This window comes from Hibiscus syriacus, unplaced genomic scaffold (assembly GCF_006381635.1).
Source record: "Hibiscus syriacus cultivar Baekdansim isolate YM2019G1 unplaced genomic scaffold, ASM638163v2 tig00111402_pilon, whole genome shotgun sequence".
In the NCBI taxonomy this organism is placed as follows: domain Eukaryota; kingdom Viridiplantae; phylum Streptophyta; class Magnoliopsida; order Malvales; family Malvaceae; genus Hibiscus; species Hibiscus syriacus.
The window spans coordinates 8940481-8956121 of record NW_024063082.1 but is presented as its reverse complement, the minus strand read 5'-3'; the positions used below and the strand labels follow the sequence as shown (position 1 = coordinate 8956121).

General features: G+C 31.5%; 1 protein-coding gene and 1 non-coding gene across 2 annotated transcripts; both read right to left on the bottom strand.

Annotated features, from left to right (window-relative positions):
* Positions 1–4104: 4104 nt before the first annotated feature.
* On the bottom strand, positions 4105–4629 carry LOC120162172 (metallothionein-like protein type 2). Its single transcript, XM_039172348.1, has 3 exons — positions 4509–4629; positions 4288–4377; positions 4105–4204 (listed from the first exon to the last, which is right to left on the bottom strand). The coding sequence occupies exons 1-3, from the start codon at positions 4571–4573 to the stop codon at positions 4114–4116; spliced, it is 246 nt and encodes an 81-aa protein (XP_039028279.1). The 5' UTR covers positions 4574–4629; the 3' UTR covers positions 4105–4113.
* Positions 4630–7972: 3343 nt separating this feature from the next.
* On the bottom strand, positions 7973–8045 carry TRNAK-UUU. The gene has a single exon. It is a non-coding gene; the product is annotated as a tRNA-Lys (tRNA).
* Between the last annotated feature and the right edge of the window lie 7596 nt (positions 8046–15641).

Below are 15641 nucleotides of genomic sequence, written 5' to 3'. Positions count from 1 at the left end.
ACCTCAGTGACCAAAAATATCAGATAATATACGATTTTGATCAATTTTTTTTGGATTTACGAAAATGACCAACGAAATCGCAATGCGATCTCTAATTCGCATTGCGATCTCCACTATCGCAAATTCGCGTTGCATTTCGCGTTGCGATAGTTGAAAATCGCGTTGCGATTTTTCATTTCGCGTTGCGATAGTTGAAAATCGCGTTGCGATTTTCCATTTCGCGTTGCGATAGTCTACAGTCGCGTTGCGATTTTCCATTTCGCGTTGCGATAGTCTACAGTCGCGTTGCGATTTTCCATTTCGCGTTGTGATAGTTGAAAATCGCGTTGCGATTTTCCATTTCGCGTTGCGATAGTCTACAGTCGCGTTGCGATTTTCCATTTCGCGTTGCGATAGTCTACAGTCGCGTTGCGATTTTCCGTTACGCGAAATGGAAAATCGCAACGCGACTGTAGACTATCGCAACACGAAATGGAAAATCGCAACGCGACTGTAGACTATCGCAACGCGAAATGGAAAATCGCAACGCAATTTTCAACTATCGCAACGCGAAATGGAAAATCGCAACGCGATTTTCAACTATCGCAACGCGAAATGGAAAATCGCAACGCGATTTTCAACTATCGCAACACGAAATGGAAAATCGCAACGCGACTGTAGACTATCGCAACGCGAAATAGAAAATCGCAACGCGAAATGAAAAACCACAACGCGATTTTCAACTATCGCAACGCGAAATGCAACGCGAATTTGTGATGATGGAGATCGCGTTGCGATTTCAACTATCGCAACGCGAAATGGAAAATCGCAACGCGATCTCCAACTATCGCAACGCGAAATGGAAAAACGCAACGCGATTTTCAACTATCGCAATGCGAAATGCAACGTGAATTTGCGATAGTGGAGATCGCAATGCAAATTAGAGATCGCATTGCGATTTTGTTGGTCATTTTCGCAAATCCAAAAAAAGTTGGTCAAAATCGTATATTATCTAAGATTTTTGGTCACTGAGGTTATTTTCTCTTTAATAAATTCTCATTTTTTTATTCCAATTTATCTCAATCTTTCTTCGTCATTTATATATTAATAATGATGAGTTTTTTGAGCAAACATATTTAGTCGATTGATTGAGTTATTTGTCTATGTTTCCTCATATTCTTTTAAAATCATAAGTTCTAGAGTTATTAAGAACACTTTTCTTTCTTTTCTTAGAGTCTTCCTCTTCTCTTCTCCTCTTCTCCTCTAAGTAGGGGTGTACATCTTCGGATATCCGAAAATTTGAATTACTAAAATTGTGTTCCATATTCAATCCAAAGATATCCGAATTTTTTGATATCTAAAATTTCAGGTCGAATGTCTAGATATCTAAATTCAAATATAAACTTTAATTTGAGAAAAAAAAAATTTAGATTTAATAATTTATGACTTTATACAATATATTTATAATATTAGTATATATATTTATCAAAATATATCTGAATGATTCCAAAAATGAGTTTTTAATGAATTTAAAGACTTGAAAATCAAATGATCTAAAATTGAAACAAGAATAACAAGAAATCAATAATCATATCGCTAATATCTTCAATTGATTAGCAGCATTTAATTAGTAGCATTTAAGTAGCAAACATGATATAATTATTGTTGTGCATAACATATAGGTAACCTTGTGCACAACAATTGCCAACCTCACAATAAACCATGCTAAAACAAATAAACCAACAATTGAAACATAAAAGCGTTCTTTTTAGTGTAATTCGGCATTTGAAATTTGGACTGGGACATTCAATTATTTAAGGTTGGGGTATTCGGCATTTTAGGCTATCGGCGGACTGGTTGGCTGGACCTGGGCACTCTTTTATCGAATTTTTGAATAATCCGAAATTAGAATTTACTTGATTTGTATTTGATTTGATAATCCAATTTTTTCAAATATTCTTTCTAAATTATCTTCTAAAAAAACATATTAGATATCTGAATTTTCAGACATAATCAACGGAACAAATCGATCGGATCAATTTTTTTTGCATACTCCTACCTTTAAGTAGGATTAGCATTAGATTTAGAATTGAGTTAAAATAAAGATAATTTTTAATTAAATTACTACGTATATATTTTTTTTATTTTATTTTAATGGTGGGCTGGGCCTAGAAATCCAAAGGACTAGGAATAAATTCAAATGGAAAAGAAAAAGGTATATGTTAAGTATTTTTTTATTATTATGAGATAATTATAAGATAATATTTGTTTAAAATGCTTTCAATCATTTATTAATAAACGTTCATACATTCTTACAAAACGTCGTATTCAAACTCAAAACTTTAAGGAATAACAATCATCCTTTAGGCGTTTCTCTATTTATTTACAGGAATCTTTCGTGACTTCAAAACCTGTGTTTTGCTTTAGGTTTTGGGGGATTGATATGAATTATAGTATATAACATTTAAGAGGGATTTAACAAATATTCATTAATAAATAATAAATTCTAATAAGAAAAAATTTCGACAATCAAGTAATATACCAAGATGTAAATATTAGCCTTTAGAGTTAATAGATTTGAAAAGAGACGTAGTACTTAGAGATTTCTTTTATTTGAAAATTGTAAGACGGGTTTGTAGTTTTAGCTAATGGATGATGTTTTCATTATTTTAGGATCGTAGAAATATAAATATTATTTTTTAGTAAACTATAAGTTTAGTATCTCAATTATAACTTTTATTTTGTTTTGGTCACTCAACTATTATTCTTTTCAAAATCATACCTAATGTCACATTTTGATTTCATATTGGTCACTCAACGCTAAAAAATAAGCATAATTGTTGATATGACATATTTTTAATGATGTTGTGACATTACGTTATGATGACATATCAGTATCACCATTAAATTTAATGGTGGTGACCAAAATGAAACCAAATTATAATAATAAGTACGATTTTAAAACAAAAAATAACTGGATGATCAAAACAGAATAAAAGTAATAATTAGGATATTAAACTTGTAGTTTACCATGAATCTTTTATCGTCTTTCTCGTGTTATTTATATATTATCAACAAATTATCGATAAATTTAAAATAAAGTACACAAATAATCTTTTGACTATAAGGTGTTATTTTGTAGAGTGCTTTGACTATTGAAAGTTATAAAATGATCATTTAATTATAAAATATTATTTTATTGATTCTCCTAACTATTAAAAGTTACAAAATAGTCATCTGACTATTCATATGTTCTAAATTCGTCATTTTTCGTTAAAGAAATATGGCAATCGTCTAGACTAGATGTTAACACACTCACTAGGATATGACAAAAGTTGATCCTAGAATTGTTTAAGTTATATTAACATCATTAAAATATAATTTTATCATATTTCGGTCAACAGATTAACGTACAGTTCAGACGGTCATCAATTTTTAACAAAAGAACGAGTTTACAGCATATGAATAGTCAGATGATCATATTATATCTTTTAATAATCAAGTAACTCAATGAAATAACATGTGTACACTACAAATTTTCGATACCCTTTAGATAAAACAAATTGACTCGAATTTTAAAGTCTCTCTTAACCCCGATGAGTAGCCTTTAGTAGTATGGTCGAATACTCGGATCCAAATACTCAAAATGATTGATGATGGGGCCGAAGTAAATATTCTTGAAACCATTCATTCTGTTGGTCTGTCACTGCTGAGTAGCAGTTAAAATTGTGGAGGATTACTATTAGTGCAGTTAGAATTCGGTCATTCGATTTTGAGAATAAAAGTTAAGTAATTATGAAAATTGTCGTCGTCCAATTCCCAAATCCCAGAAAAAGAACATATTGAAGATTCCAAGAAAAACATCCTTTACCAAAGAGAGAGACCCTCTCATTCATTAGAAACCCCGCTTCATTCATAAAGTATAGATGCAAATTATAGTTTCTCCTCAGATATAACGGAGACGCTTACACCACTGTAATATCTGAACACACACCAAGCAACCATGGCCTTTACAAGCAAATCCCTGATGAAAATTTGCTTATAAGCAATGCCCACTTTATTCTAATAAAGAAAACCAACAAGATTTATTGTTAAAAAGAGAGAGGCCCCTCCTCGCTTCCTTTAATCTTTGGCTCATTTACAGTTGCAAGGGTTGCAGGTGCAATTGTCTCCACACTTGCAGCCGTTCTCAGCCCCAACTCCCATCTCAGATCCCTCAAAGTGCCTGCATCATTCAAACAAACAGTGAGAGAAAAAAAAGGATTTATAATCCAAATTTTCGCTTCTTTTGATCTTTGTTATACGTACGGTTTCTGGGGTGCCACGCCAAGAACAAGAGTCTCAGTTGTGGATTTCTCGACAAAGCTCATTTCCCTCGTGTCCGGGTACATCTTGCATCTGTATAAAGAAAATCAACAACGAAAATGAAATGAACAGTTTGATGGAAAAGAGATTTTTTTACTTCATTTTGAAACGAAAAACAAGAAGGGGGGATTTTTCAATGGAAATGAAAAGGGAAATTGAATTACCCTCCACAGCCGGAGCCGCATTTGCAACAGGATACACATCCACAGTTTCCTCCACAGCAGGACATTTTCACTCGAATGAGATTTGGATTCGAATTAGCCGCTACAAAGAAGAATAACACTCGACTGGGTTTCTGGGAAGTAAGGCATTCGAATTTATAGACCGGGAGGGACGATAGAACTTAAATAACAACCGTACACGTGTCATGATATTACGGCATGTTTCCCCTCTTTCAAGGTATTTGTATCTCTATATCATTACCATCTTTAAAATCTTGGGTAAATGACACAAATGCTCCCCATATTACAGGAAACTGCTTTTTTGAATCCCAAACTATTAAAAGTTACAAAATCATCACTTGAATATCAAGCTTTGTTTTGTTGAGTCCCTCGATTATTAAGAGTTAAAAAATGGTCACTCAATTATTAGTATGTTCCATACTCATCATTTTCCTTTAAAAATTTGACGGTTATCTAAGCTAGATGTTAGCATGTTGATTGGGATACGATAAAATGTGATATAAGAATTGTTTGAGCTATATTTTGTGGATCAATTCTCCATTTACATTATGTCATCAAGCCAATGCTTGGAAGCAACATCAGTGTTAGCATACATCATTAAAATATAATTTCATCATATCTCAATTAATAGGTTAACGTCCAGCTCAAATAGCCATTAAATTTTATAATAGAAAAGGATTATTTTGGAACATATGAATAGTCGGGTGACTATTTTGTAACTATTAATAGTTGGGGGACTTAACATAACATCATCCTATAGTTAGGGATCATTTTGTAACTTTTAATAATTAATGAACTCAACCAAACAACGTCCTATAATCGAGGGTTCATTTATGTACTTTACCCTAAAATCTTATGTAAAAATATATTTTTAAAATAAATTTTAATTGCAGTCATTATTTTTTTAAATATATATATATATATATATATTTCATATAATAGAAAGATATTAGAGCTATTACTGTTAAAAGAAATTTTGTAAGCTCGATCAATCAACTAAAAATCGATAATAAATTGATTTTTAGAAATTTTGAAAAAAAATTAAATCAATTTAGAGTAATTCGACTTTCTCAATTAAAGTCTACATCCACAATCTTAATTTTTCACCACTAATAATTTTTAAATTTACTAATTTGAATTGAGCCTTTCAAAGTTTTATTTGTGTAAATAAATGATACCTTTTAACATGATTTTTTACAAAGATTAAGCTCACGGAGAATGAATACCGAAGATATTCAATAAAGATCAATACATTATATACAGGAGAAAAATGAAAAAATAAATATTGCAACTCTTTTCTCTTCCCTTTAAGTTTGGATAAATGTAGTAATATTCTTGAATGATTCTCGAGTTACTTTTTATGATATGGAATGAATTTTTGGTGGTTTATGTTTGAGATGAGTTACAGATCTCTAGCGATTATTATTTACTTAATGGATGTTTTGAAATCATTAGAGGGAGCTTTAAAACCCTCAAAAGTAGGATGAAAAAAATATGAATATTAGAATAAAGGGTTTAGAAATGAGGAAGGAGATTTCTAAACCAGCCAGGAGCTTTGCAAAGTTAAGAGTACAATGTCCATAAATTTCAAAATATTCACGAGGGATTTCAATAACTATATATTGATAGACTTATGTCGTCTCTCTGTAAATTTTAAAATAAAGTTATTTTCTTTCACATCAACAAAACCAAAAAGGAACATATCCTTTTATCATCCTTTGCCTTTTAAAAGAATGGACGAGCTTCCACAAACAACAAAGCTTTTCTTTTCAATTTTAGGTGCCAATAGAAGTAGTGTTTTAACTGTCCGCTAGGGAATGCATAGATAGTCAATTATTGATGGGGTCACATACTAGAGCCATATCCCACAATATTCAAATTATTTGATATTATTTTTATAATTCGTTGAAATTTTAAATAAATCTACTGCAGAATGAGCAGCATTTGCAGCAGTTTGGTACTGATGTTTTCTGTGGGTCCAAAAAGAACCGAGTTCGATGAGAGTGGAGGTGGGAATAAATCTTTTTTGGATGCGGGGGGACAACAAATCCCTTCAACTTATAATTTCAACATTTCTGAAACCACTTTAATTTCATCATTGCTACATTCATGATCATGATTCATGCAGGCATGCACGTGCCTTCTTCTTCACCATGCCCCATATATTATGCTTTCTCTTTTCTTCAAGGTTTATGCGTTTTGCTCTGAATTTTGCATGGCAAATAAATATTAGCAATTCCTAATTTATTAATCAATGTCCCCTCCCTATATCTGTTTTACGGTAGCATAGTAAAATAAAATATTATTCTCTTTAATAAATTTAAATTTAAATAATTATATTTGTATAATATATATATATTATCTATAATTAAAATAAAAAAATTTATGAATATTTGTTATTTTATAATCATCTTAAATTATTAAAAAAAAACTAAATATTTAATATTTTGTTCCGTTTCATTTTTCAATCCTTTATAGTTTTTAAATTTTCAATATTCTAATCAAACATCGTATTATTTTCTTTTAAAATTAGATAACATGCACAAATAGTTATGTTGATTCTAAAATATTTTTATTTAATCTTTCAACTATTAAAAATTATAAAATAATCAAAAACTAATAAATTGTTTATTATCATAAAAAGATAACTATAAATAATATAACATTTAATAAAATTAATATAATAATAAATTTAACTATCAATTTTTATACTTTATTTTAACTTATCCTTGATTAAAAAATACTCTCAATATTTTAATATTTTACTAATCTAATCCATAATTTCCAAAGTCCATCTATTATTCTAATAAAAAAATTAGGTAGCCATTGGAAAAATTCAACACTTGATCAAGTCATGGCTTAGCAGAGCACCGATTTGCAGCAAGAAGACACTTACAAAGATAGACACAACATTTTATATCAGGGACAAATTTATAAAATTTTAAAGGGATATAAATTTATAAAATTTTAAAGGGATATAAAATTATAAAATTTTAGGGGATGCAAATAGATTTTGAATAGAAAATATAAAGAAATATTTATAAGTTTAAAAATTTTAGGAGGACGATCACCCCATCCACTCGTGCTCTCGATCCATTCCTAAACACCAATATAGGATCCAGTGAAGTTCAAATTCTGCTGGAGAAAGCATCAGTTATGGGTAGAGGCATAGTGGGTTGAGCTTAACCTCTGGCAGCCCTAGATGGAACATGATCTCTATTGTGACTCAAAGAAGAAGCTTTGTTGGGGAAAGGAAAATCTATTACTATTAATCAAACCATTCCCCATGCTTGAATTACAAATTGGACACAGCTTAGGCTTACAACGTGGTAAAAAAAAAAAAACAGAACCCACCGTATTTTTTTTTAAGAAAATACAGAACCTAGTCTCAAACGTGGTTAAAAAAAACAGGCATATTTTTTGATCAAGGGAAAAAGATTCAGATACGCCCACCGTGGGGCTCGAACCCACGACCACAAGGTTAAAAGCCTTGCGCTCTACCGACTGAGCTAGACGGGCTTAGATGACGTTGAAGGCTTAAATTTATTAATATAAATAAAAATCTATAACTTCAATAATAAAGTGAAAATCGTTTAAACTGAATCTATAAATCAAACATAGAGCCAAGCTACAAAATCGTTCGTCTAACTTTAGATTAATCCAAAGGTCAAGTTGAAGCAAGTAACCAAAATATATAACTAACTGATAAAAAAGACTTTGTTTGCAATTGCAAGAAAGGCAGATGAACGCTCAAGTCACAAGCAAACGTTAACCCTTGAGTCCATGTAACTGTAATTGTGTGTCTATCAAATATTTACAAATAAAAATTATTAAATTGAAATCAGATTTGTTGAAAAATATATAATTATTTGATTGAAATTAGAAGTATCATGTCATCAAGCAATGTTTGGGTTTGTTTGGGCCAAAGTCTTAAACTTTTTCATTTGAGCTGAGAATTCATAGTTAGGGAAAGGCCGAAATACCAAATCAGGTTCAAACGAACATTTTGTTTAATAATATTGAGTGATTTTACAAGATAATATTTGTTCATAATTTTCTTAATTCCACAGATACACATGTTTAAATTCAAGACTTTTAAGGAGAACAACATTCACTTTAACCACTGAGATCGCTTGATGAGTTCCAAACGAAATTGTTTTAAAGGCGTAAAAAAAATTAAATTTTAAAGTATACTAATACCGACATATATTTAAAAGATGTTATTATAGATTATTAAGTTAAAAATGTCACCCCTAACATATTTTTTCTGTATCTCTCGTTTTTCGTCTTTTCTCATTTCCTTTTTTCTTTCTTTTATTTCATTTACGAAAATGCTAAGTAGATACCTGGCCTCGTATTTTTTTTCCACATCTGAGTTTTCTTTTTGAGATAATCTTTTTTTTTTCTGTTGTTCAAATTTAGTTGATGTTTATGTTTTTCACTTGTTTCTTTGTATATTTTTTGAGTTATTGTTTATCGGATTTGATATATATTTTTATTTTAAGAATTGATATTTTTTTATTTCTCTGATTTTAAAGTTAGGTGGTGGTTGTTTTTTTACAATATTCTGCATGTACTTTTTTGTTGTTGTTGTTATGCTATTGTTGCATCATGTATTTGTTTATTTTCATTTTACTTGGTGTTTTTCTATACTATTTCTATCTTTGTAAAGTGTTGGTGTCCTTATTGACATTTTATTTTTAATAAAATGTTTTTCGCAATAACAAAATAGGTTTGTAGTGGTATTTTTAGCGGCATTTTTTGAATAAATGCTGCTATGGATAGATATACGGTGCTGTTTTGGGGAAAACGCCACTAAGACACGTATATTAGTGGTGTTTGGAGAGAAACACCGTTAAATATGTAAATATTAGTGACATTTTGAATAAAACACTACTAAAATCACTCACATTAGTGGTCTTTGCTAAAAAATGCCTCGAAAAAAAAAAACGTATTGCGTTTGTCTAAAAAAACGCCGCTAAAGGCATACTATAGTAGTGTCTTTTTAATAAAAGCCGCAATACTCATCTGCACTCTTATTCCCCGAACCCTAATTTTCAAATACCTATTTTTCATCACCAACCACCTCTTCGTCGTCTCGCTTATCTGCACTCTTATTCCGTCTACTCGTTCATTTTTCTCCGTCGTCATCATCACTCACAGATGCCATCTCTTCGTCTCTTCTCTTCTCTCTTGTTGTTTTTATCGGGAAATGGTGTCGCCGTTCATCTTTCTCTCGTTGTTTCTCTGTAGTGGAATGAAAAAAAAAGCCTTGGTTAAGTAATTTCATCATCTCTACAGATTACAAAGACTATACCTTGAGATTTGGCCTTTTGCTTCGCTTTGATTATTTTTCCTTTCCCCTGTTTGCGCCATCTGAAGCAGCAACTCCACCACCCTTAAAAATTGGAGCTTTTTTCATTCAAAAATCAACACTAAACGCGAACAAACAGAAGTTGATGTAGGTGGTAGATGCATGACTCATGAGTGCCACCGCCAACTTCTTATGATCAGACTTTTTTTTTCCCTTTCTTTCTAGCTTCGTTTATCTTCAATCACCAACTTCCTCCCGTATCCAGGAAATTATTTGGATCTTTATTAGGCAAACTTATTGTACTCAGCTTTGTTAGTTTTAAATGATTAAAGTTTTGGCTTTATTTTACTTTATGCAAATTATGATTTATGATGAATTTATTTATTTATTTTACATAAAAGCCTTTGTCACCGTGTCCCCTTATCCGGAGCCTGGTGAACTATTAGAAGTGAATACTATTCATCCTCAATTGTGGATTGCTAAATACATTTAAAGGGTTTTGCATTGGTTTGTTCATACTATTCTCTAATTTCATTTATGGATGATTTCTATTTTCCCAGTATCAACTCTGCTGCATTCTTTTAGAAGATCCAATCCGTACAAATGATTACATTTTAGTCTACGCGCAGCATTATTGAACTGAAACGTCTGTAATAATGAGAAAATGATTGGTTTTCAGCAAACTGAATTTCCGCAGGAAGTACTTGTGTTTCTGCATTAACCGGCATTGATATTTGATAGCAAAAAGCTTATTAACATCCGAGGATTACACATGACAATCCATTTTCCTTGAATTTCTTTGTTCGAATTGCTTATTTGCGTCATGATACTTGTGTTAACTCGTAGTTTTAATGGCTTTCACTGTAACTGTTGACCCTTTTTCCTTGTGGTCATTAATATGTGATATCTTGTTTGTTTATCTTATGAAACTATTTCCTATCTCTGTTCATTTGTCATTCGTCCATTTTGCAGTATATTCTTCTTTAATGTTTAACTGGGTGAGTGTGTGTGTGTGTGTGTGTTAATTATGTTACACACTTCAAAGTGGTGGTAGACGCGGTTATTCATCTTATCTGGATGTGATGCAGCGTTCAATTTGGATTTCTATACGGATGTTCAAGATTTATCATATTTACAGCACTATCTTGATCAGGATCTCCGTTCTGCTAAGTATAGGTTTGTTATAGAGACCTTTTATTTTATTTTTTTGCATTTTTCACAATGCATAAGACATGAATATTTCTTTGTTTCATAAGTTTACATTTTAAGAGGTTTTGGTTGAGTTTGAAATTTTGCTTTTGTATATCCTTAATTTTGTTTCGTCATTTTGGACTATGATCCATTAACTTGTGCTCAATTCTACATTGGGTTGCTAATTTTCATATTAATGGCGGGATGCTATTGCGTATAAATTGGATTCTTCAAAGGGTTGTCATTGATCTACTCTTGTAATTTAGTTTTGTCTGTAAAATATATTTACTAGTGTTCTGATCAATTCATCCACCGTTGTCCTCAGAAAGGGGAGAAAAAGATCATTTGTTAGTTTGGAACTTCTCCATCGCAGCGGATCATCTTTACTTCTAAATTTTAGGAAGGACTTGTAACATGCCTTTTTAATTGATAATTGCCCGATTGCATTCTATCTTCATCGTTGTTTTGCTAACTGTATTTGCATGGTAGACATGCACAGTTGCATCCTTTCATGTAATTGACCAATGTTCATGGATGGTGTTATACTTATAGTTGAATGAATATCCAACCATCTGTTGTTTGCATGCCTAGTTATGTTATGAGGAATGATTCAAAAGTTCACATCATTTGTACAAACTATGGATATAAATTGGTTTCACTTGTAAGGTAAAAAAATGTTAAGAGTGTTAACAGAGTTGGTTACCATTTGTTATTTTGTTAGGTAGTTATAATTCAGTTACTTTGGTAGAGTGTTGTTTGTAAGCTATATAAGCATATCAATGTAATGGACTAAAGGAAGCCTTTTGTAATTCTTTCTATTCATTTAGTGAAATATTATGTTCTCTCCATATCTGCTCTCTTCACTAAAATAATTACTGCTTCTACTTTCACCGTCACCGGCCTTTCATCACTCTCAACCTCCATGGTTGCTTTCTCACATGGTATCATTCGTCGATGATCCTGCGGCCTTCTTTATTCCGCTTGTGTTTGCTATTGTTTTCTTTCTAAACACCGATCAGTAACCGAATTCTCAACCACCGTCCGTCGCTGAAGATCCGACCGTCGTCATCTTCGCTGTGCGTGCGTGTTTGTTGAGCTTGAAGTCAGCGATGTCTTTGTTGTTTGTTCTCTTCATCTATCTGAGTAAACTATTGATCTGTTTTGAGCAAGTTTTGAGGTATTTTGATTGAGTCTTTTTAAGTTGTTTTATCGATTTATTGAGGCGTTTTGCAACAATCAGTTAGTGATTTGCTCCAGTGGTATTGTTTTGTGTGTTCTGAGTTTTTGGTTTGTTTCTGCCTCTCAACTGTTTGTTGAATTGCGTGTTTCTTGTTAGAATGACTCTCGATACTCAGACGAGTTCTGCTCATACTGCCTCTGCAAGTACATTCAATATGTCCGTTCAGCAGATTCCTAAATTAGATGTGGTGAAGCTATCTAATTCCACCTTTGTTCTCTGGAAGCATCAAATCATGTTGATTATTGATGGTTATGGACTCATGAGTTTTATTTCGGAAAATGATTCTAGTCCTACTGAATTTGTTATGTCCGACTCAGGAAAGATGGTTCAGAATCCGGATTTTTTTTTTCTATATCACAGACATGATAAATTGCTTGCTTCTTGGTTGTTATCTACAGTAAGTGCCAATGTGCTGCTTCATCTCACTAGTTGTCATACCACGAAGACTATATGGAATACTATTAATAGGATGTTTGCTGCTCGTACTAATGCCACGACCCCTGCACTTCGGCTTAGTTTGCATACGCAACATAATGGTTTTTAATGGAGTTTGTTGCAGATGTCAATTTTTGTTTTATTTTAGATGTTTTAGTTAATATTTGGTTGCTTAGGTTCACTACTGCTCGTGTTATTCGTTGGTACAAATTGTTGATGGTTTGATTCTAAGGTGACCATTGAGTGGTTCATACTCCTGAATTAAGTTGGTGCATCTACTGTTTTGCTAGTTATGCATTTTCCGTTCGGTTCTCAAATCATACAGCATCTTTAAGGTGTTCATAGAGTATATTTCATCACTTGTTACTTCTTCTCCAAAGTTTGACACGGAACTTTGAGGCTTAACAGCCAAGTTACCATAGAAGAAAATCTCTAGGGAGGGTTAAGAGTTTAACAGCCTTGCCTTCCTTAACCAGACAAAATAGGATGTTTTCTTGCTCAATAGAGGCTTCAGATTGCATCCGTGAGCTCGTAGCTTAACCGCCTTGCTTCCAACAAAAAGAAAGTCCCAATAAGCGAAGAGGAAGACCAGTGAATATGAAAAACAACTCTTGAAAAGAAGAAGAAGAAAAGCCGAGGAAAGTTGAAGGAAGAAGATGTTTTTAGGTGAAAGAGAATTTGTCCGGTAAAATTGTTCATCAAGACGACAAGACGGTTGAATTCCAGCTTATTAAGTTTGCGTTCTTTGTTTGATCAACTCTCTAATAGCAAGTTCATTTTGAAGAAAATTAAAAGGTTGAAAAGTAGAGTGAATGTTAAAGTATTAACAGAATTGGTTACCATTTGTTATTTTGTTAGGTAGTTATAATTCAATTACTTTGTTTGAGTGTTGTTTGTAGGTCATTTGTTATTATGTTCTCTCCATATCTGCTCTCTTCACTAAAATAATTACTGCTTCTACTTTCATCGTCACCGTCCTTTTATCACTCTCAGCCTCCATGGTTGCTTTCTCACAAAAAAAATTGTTTGCATTTCATAACAATCAATGAAAAATGCGTATTCTCTTTATCATTATATCTTGACTTATTGAGTGTTTTGTTTAAATTGAAGGTATCTTCATGGTGAGAAGAATCAACTGAAGTTGTAGATCAATGCTTAAAATTGTCACTAGAAGAATGTTTTTTTTTATTATAATGAACAATGTTTTTTTAATTGAAAGAGAAATAACCTATACTAAATTCTAGTGAACAATGTTGAACTATGTTATGTTTCATTTTAATTTTATAAATTTTGATATATTTTTCTTCAAAATTTGTGTCGTAATTAAATATTAAGCTTATTAGATAATGCTACAGGCTATTAAATTTGGGTAATATAGAGTAGAAAATGATAATATGCTAAATTAGTTAACCATAGCGGCATTTATAAATAAAAGTCGCTAGAAGTCAGGTTCTTTTGTGGCGTTTTGTGAAGAAAACGCCACTAATGGCATACACATTTGCAGCGTTTGTAAAGAAAAGTGTCACTATATACATAGTTAATAGTTGTATTTTTTTTTATCATAAGTGCTGCTAAATATCATAACATATATCGGTGTTTGACAAAACAGACGCCACTAACGATAAGGTAATTAGCGACGTTTGTAAGAAAAATGTCATTATAGATCTTAATCTTTTGTGGCGTTTTATGTTCACAAACGCCGCTAACTGTTGCGGCGTTGGTTTTAGTAACACTTCTTGCGACGTCAAAAAAGTTTTAACGACGTTTAAAAATGCCACTATAGAGCTAAAAAAAAGCTGCTAAAAACTTGTTTTATTGTTTGTTTTGCCTCAAAACAATGCTGCAAATTAATTTGTTTATTGATGTTTTTAGTTCAATTTTGTTGATCAAAAATATAAATAAAATTTTGTCGAATCATATTGTATCAAGAATGATTTATATCTCAAATCTTGAAATAAAAAAGAAATATTTTTTATAAAAATAAGAAAGAAATAAAATAAGAAGAATAAGAGAATTTGAACAACAAACTAAACAATCATAATTAAACTGAATGCTTCCTAACGCAAGCTTCCACTTTCATTTCCATGCCTTCCACTTTCATTTCCATGCAAATTGTTAGAGTTATTTAAAACAGAAATACAGTAGAAGCCAAGCTCTTGTGTCTATGTTGTAATGCATGAACAACAAGATAGCCCGATTTGCCATTAAACATATTAAAAGTTTGTGCATTTATTGTAATGTTTGTTATTAAAAATACATCTTCTTTTTCTCTCTTTTCGTTTCATAAATATCATTTTCTTTTTAATTATCAATTATTCCGACACTATAGCACTATGTCTATATTGGTTATTTATAAATTGATAACTTAAAAATACCATTTACTTGCTTTATTCACATATGTAGTCAGGATGGAGGAATATACATAGTGGGACGGATAATAGTACATCTCAAAATTTCCGATTTAATAATATTTTAAGTCTTTATCAGCTTAAATTTAAGTAAAGTTAGACTTTTATTCCCTTCAAATTTTTAGATTAAATACGTAATAAGTTCTTAGAATTTTAAACTTAATTACTTTACTCTTCTTAATATTTGATTCTAGTTTCGTCATATATGTAGTTCATTTTAAGAATATTTATCTAATAACTTTTTTTTGTCACATATGTATAAGAATATTAGGCCAAATATCTATTTTATATTATTTTTTCCCCTCTACAAGGCAAAGTAGGTTACAAACATTTATAGCAAAACTGTATACTTAATGCAACGTAAATATATACATGTTCTCTTAAGGATTAATTAAAGGCCTAATAATTCATATTGTATTTTAATTAAAAAAAATATTGTTGGGTAGCCATAATTATGCCACCTAGATTTGGCATCCAATCAAACACGAGACAATGATGCATGTTTGGGGTCAAATCCATGCATGGTG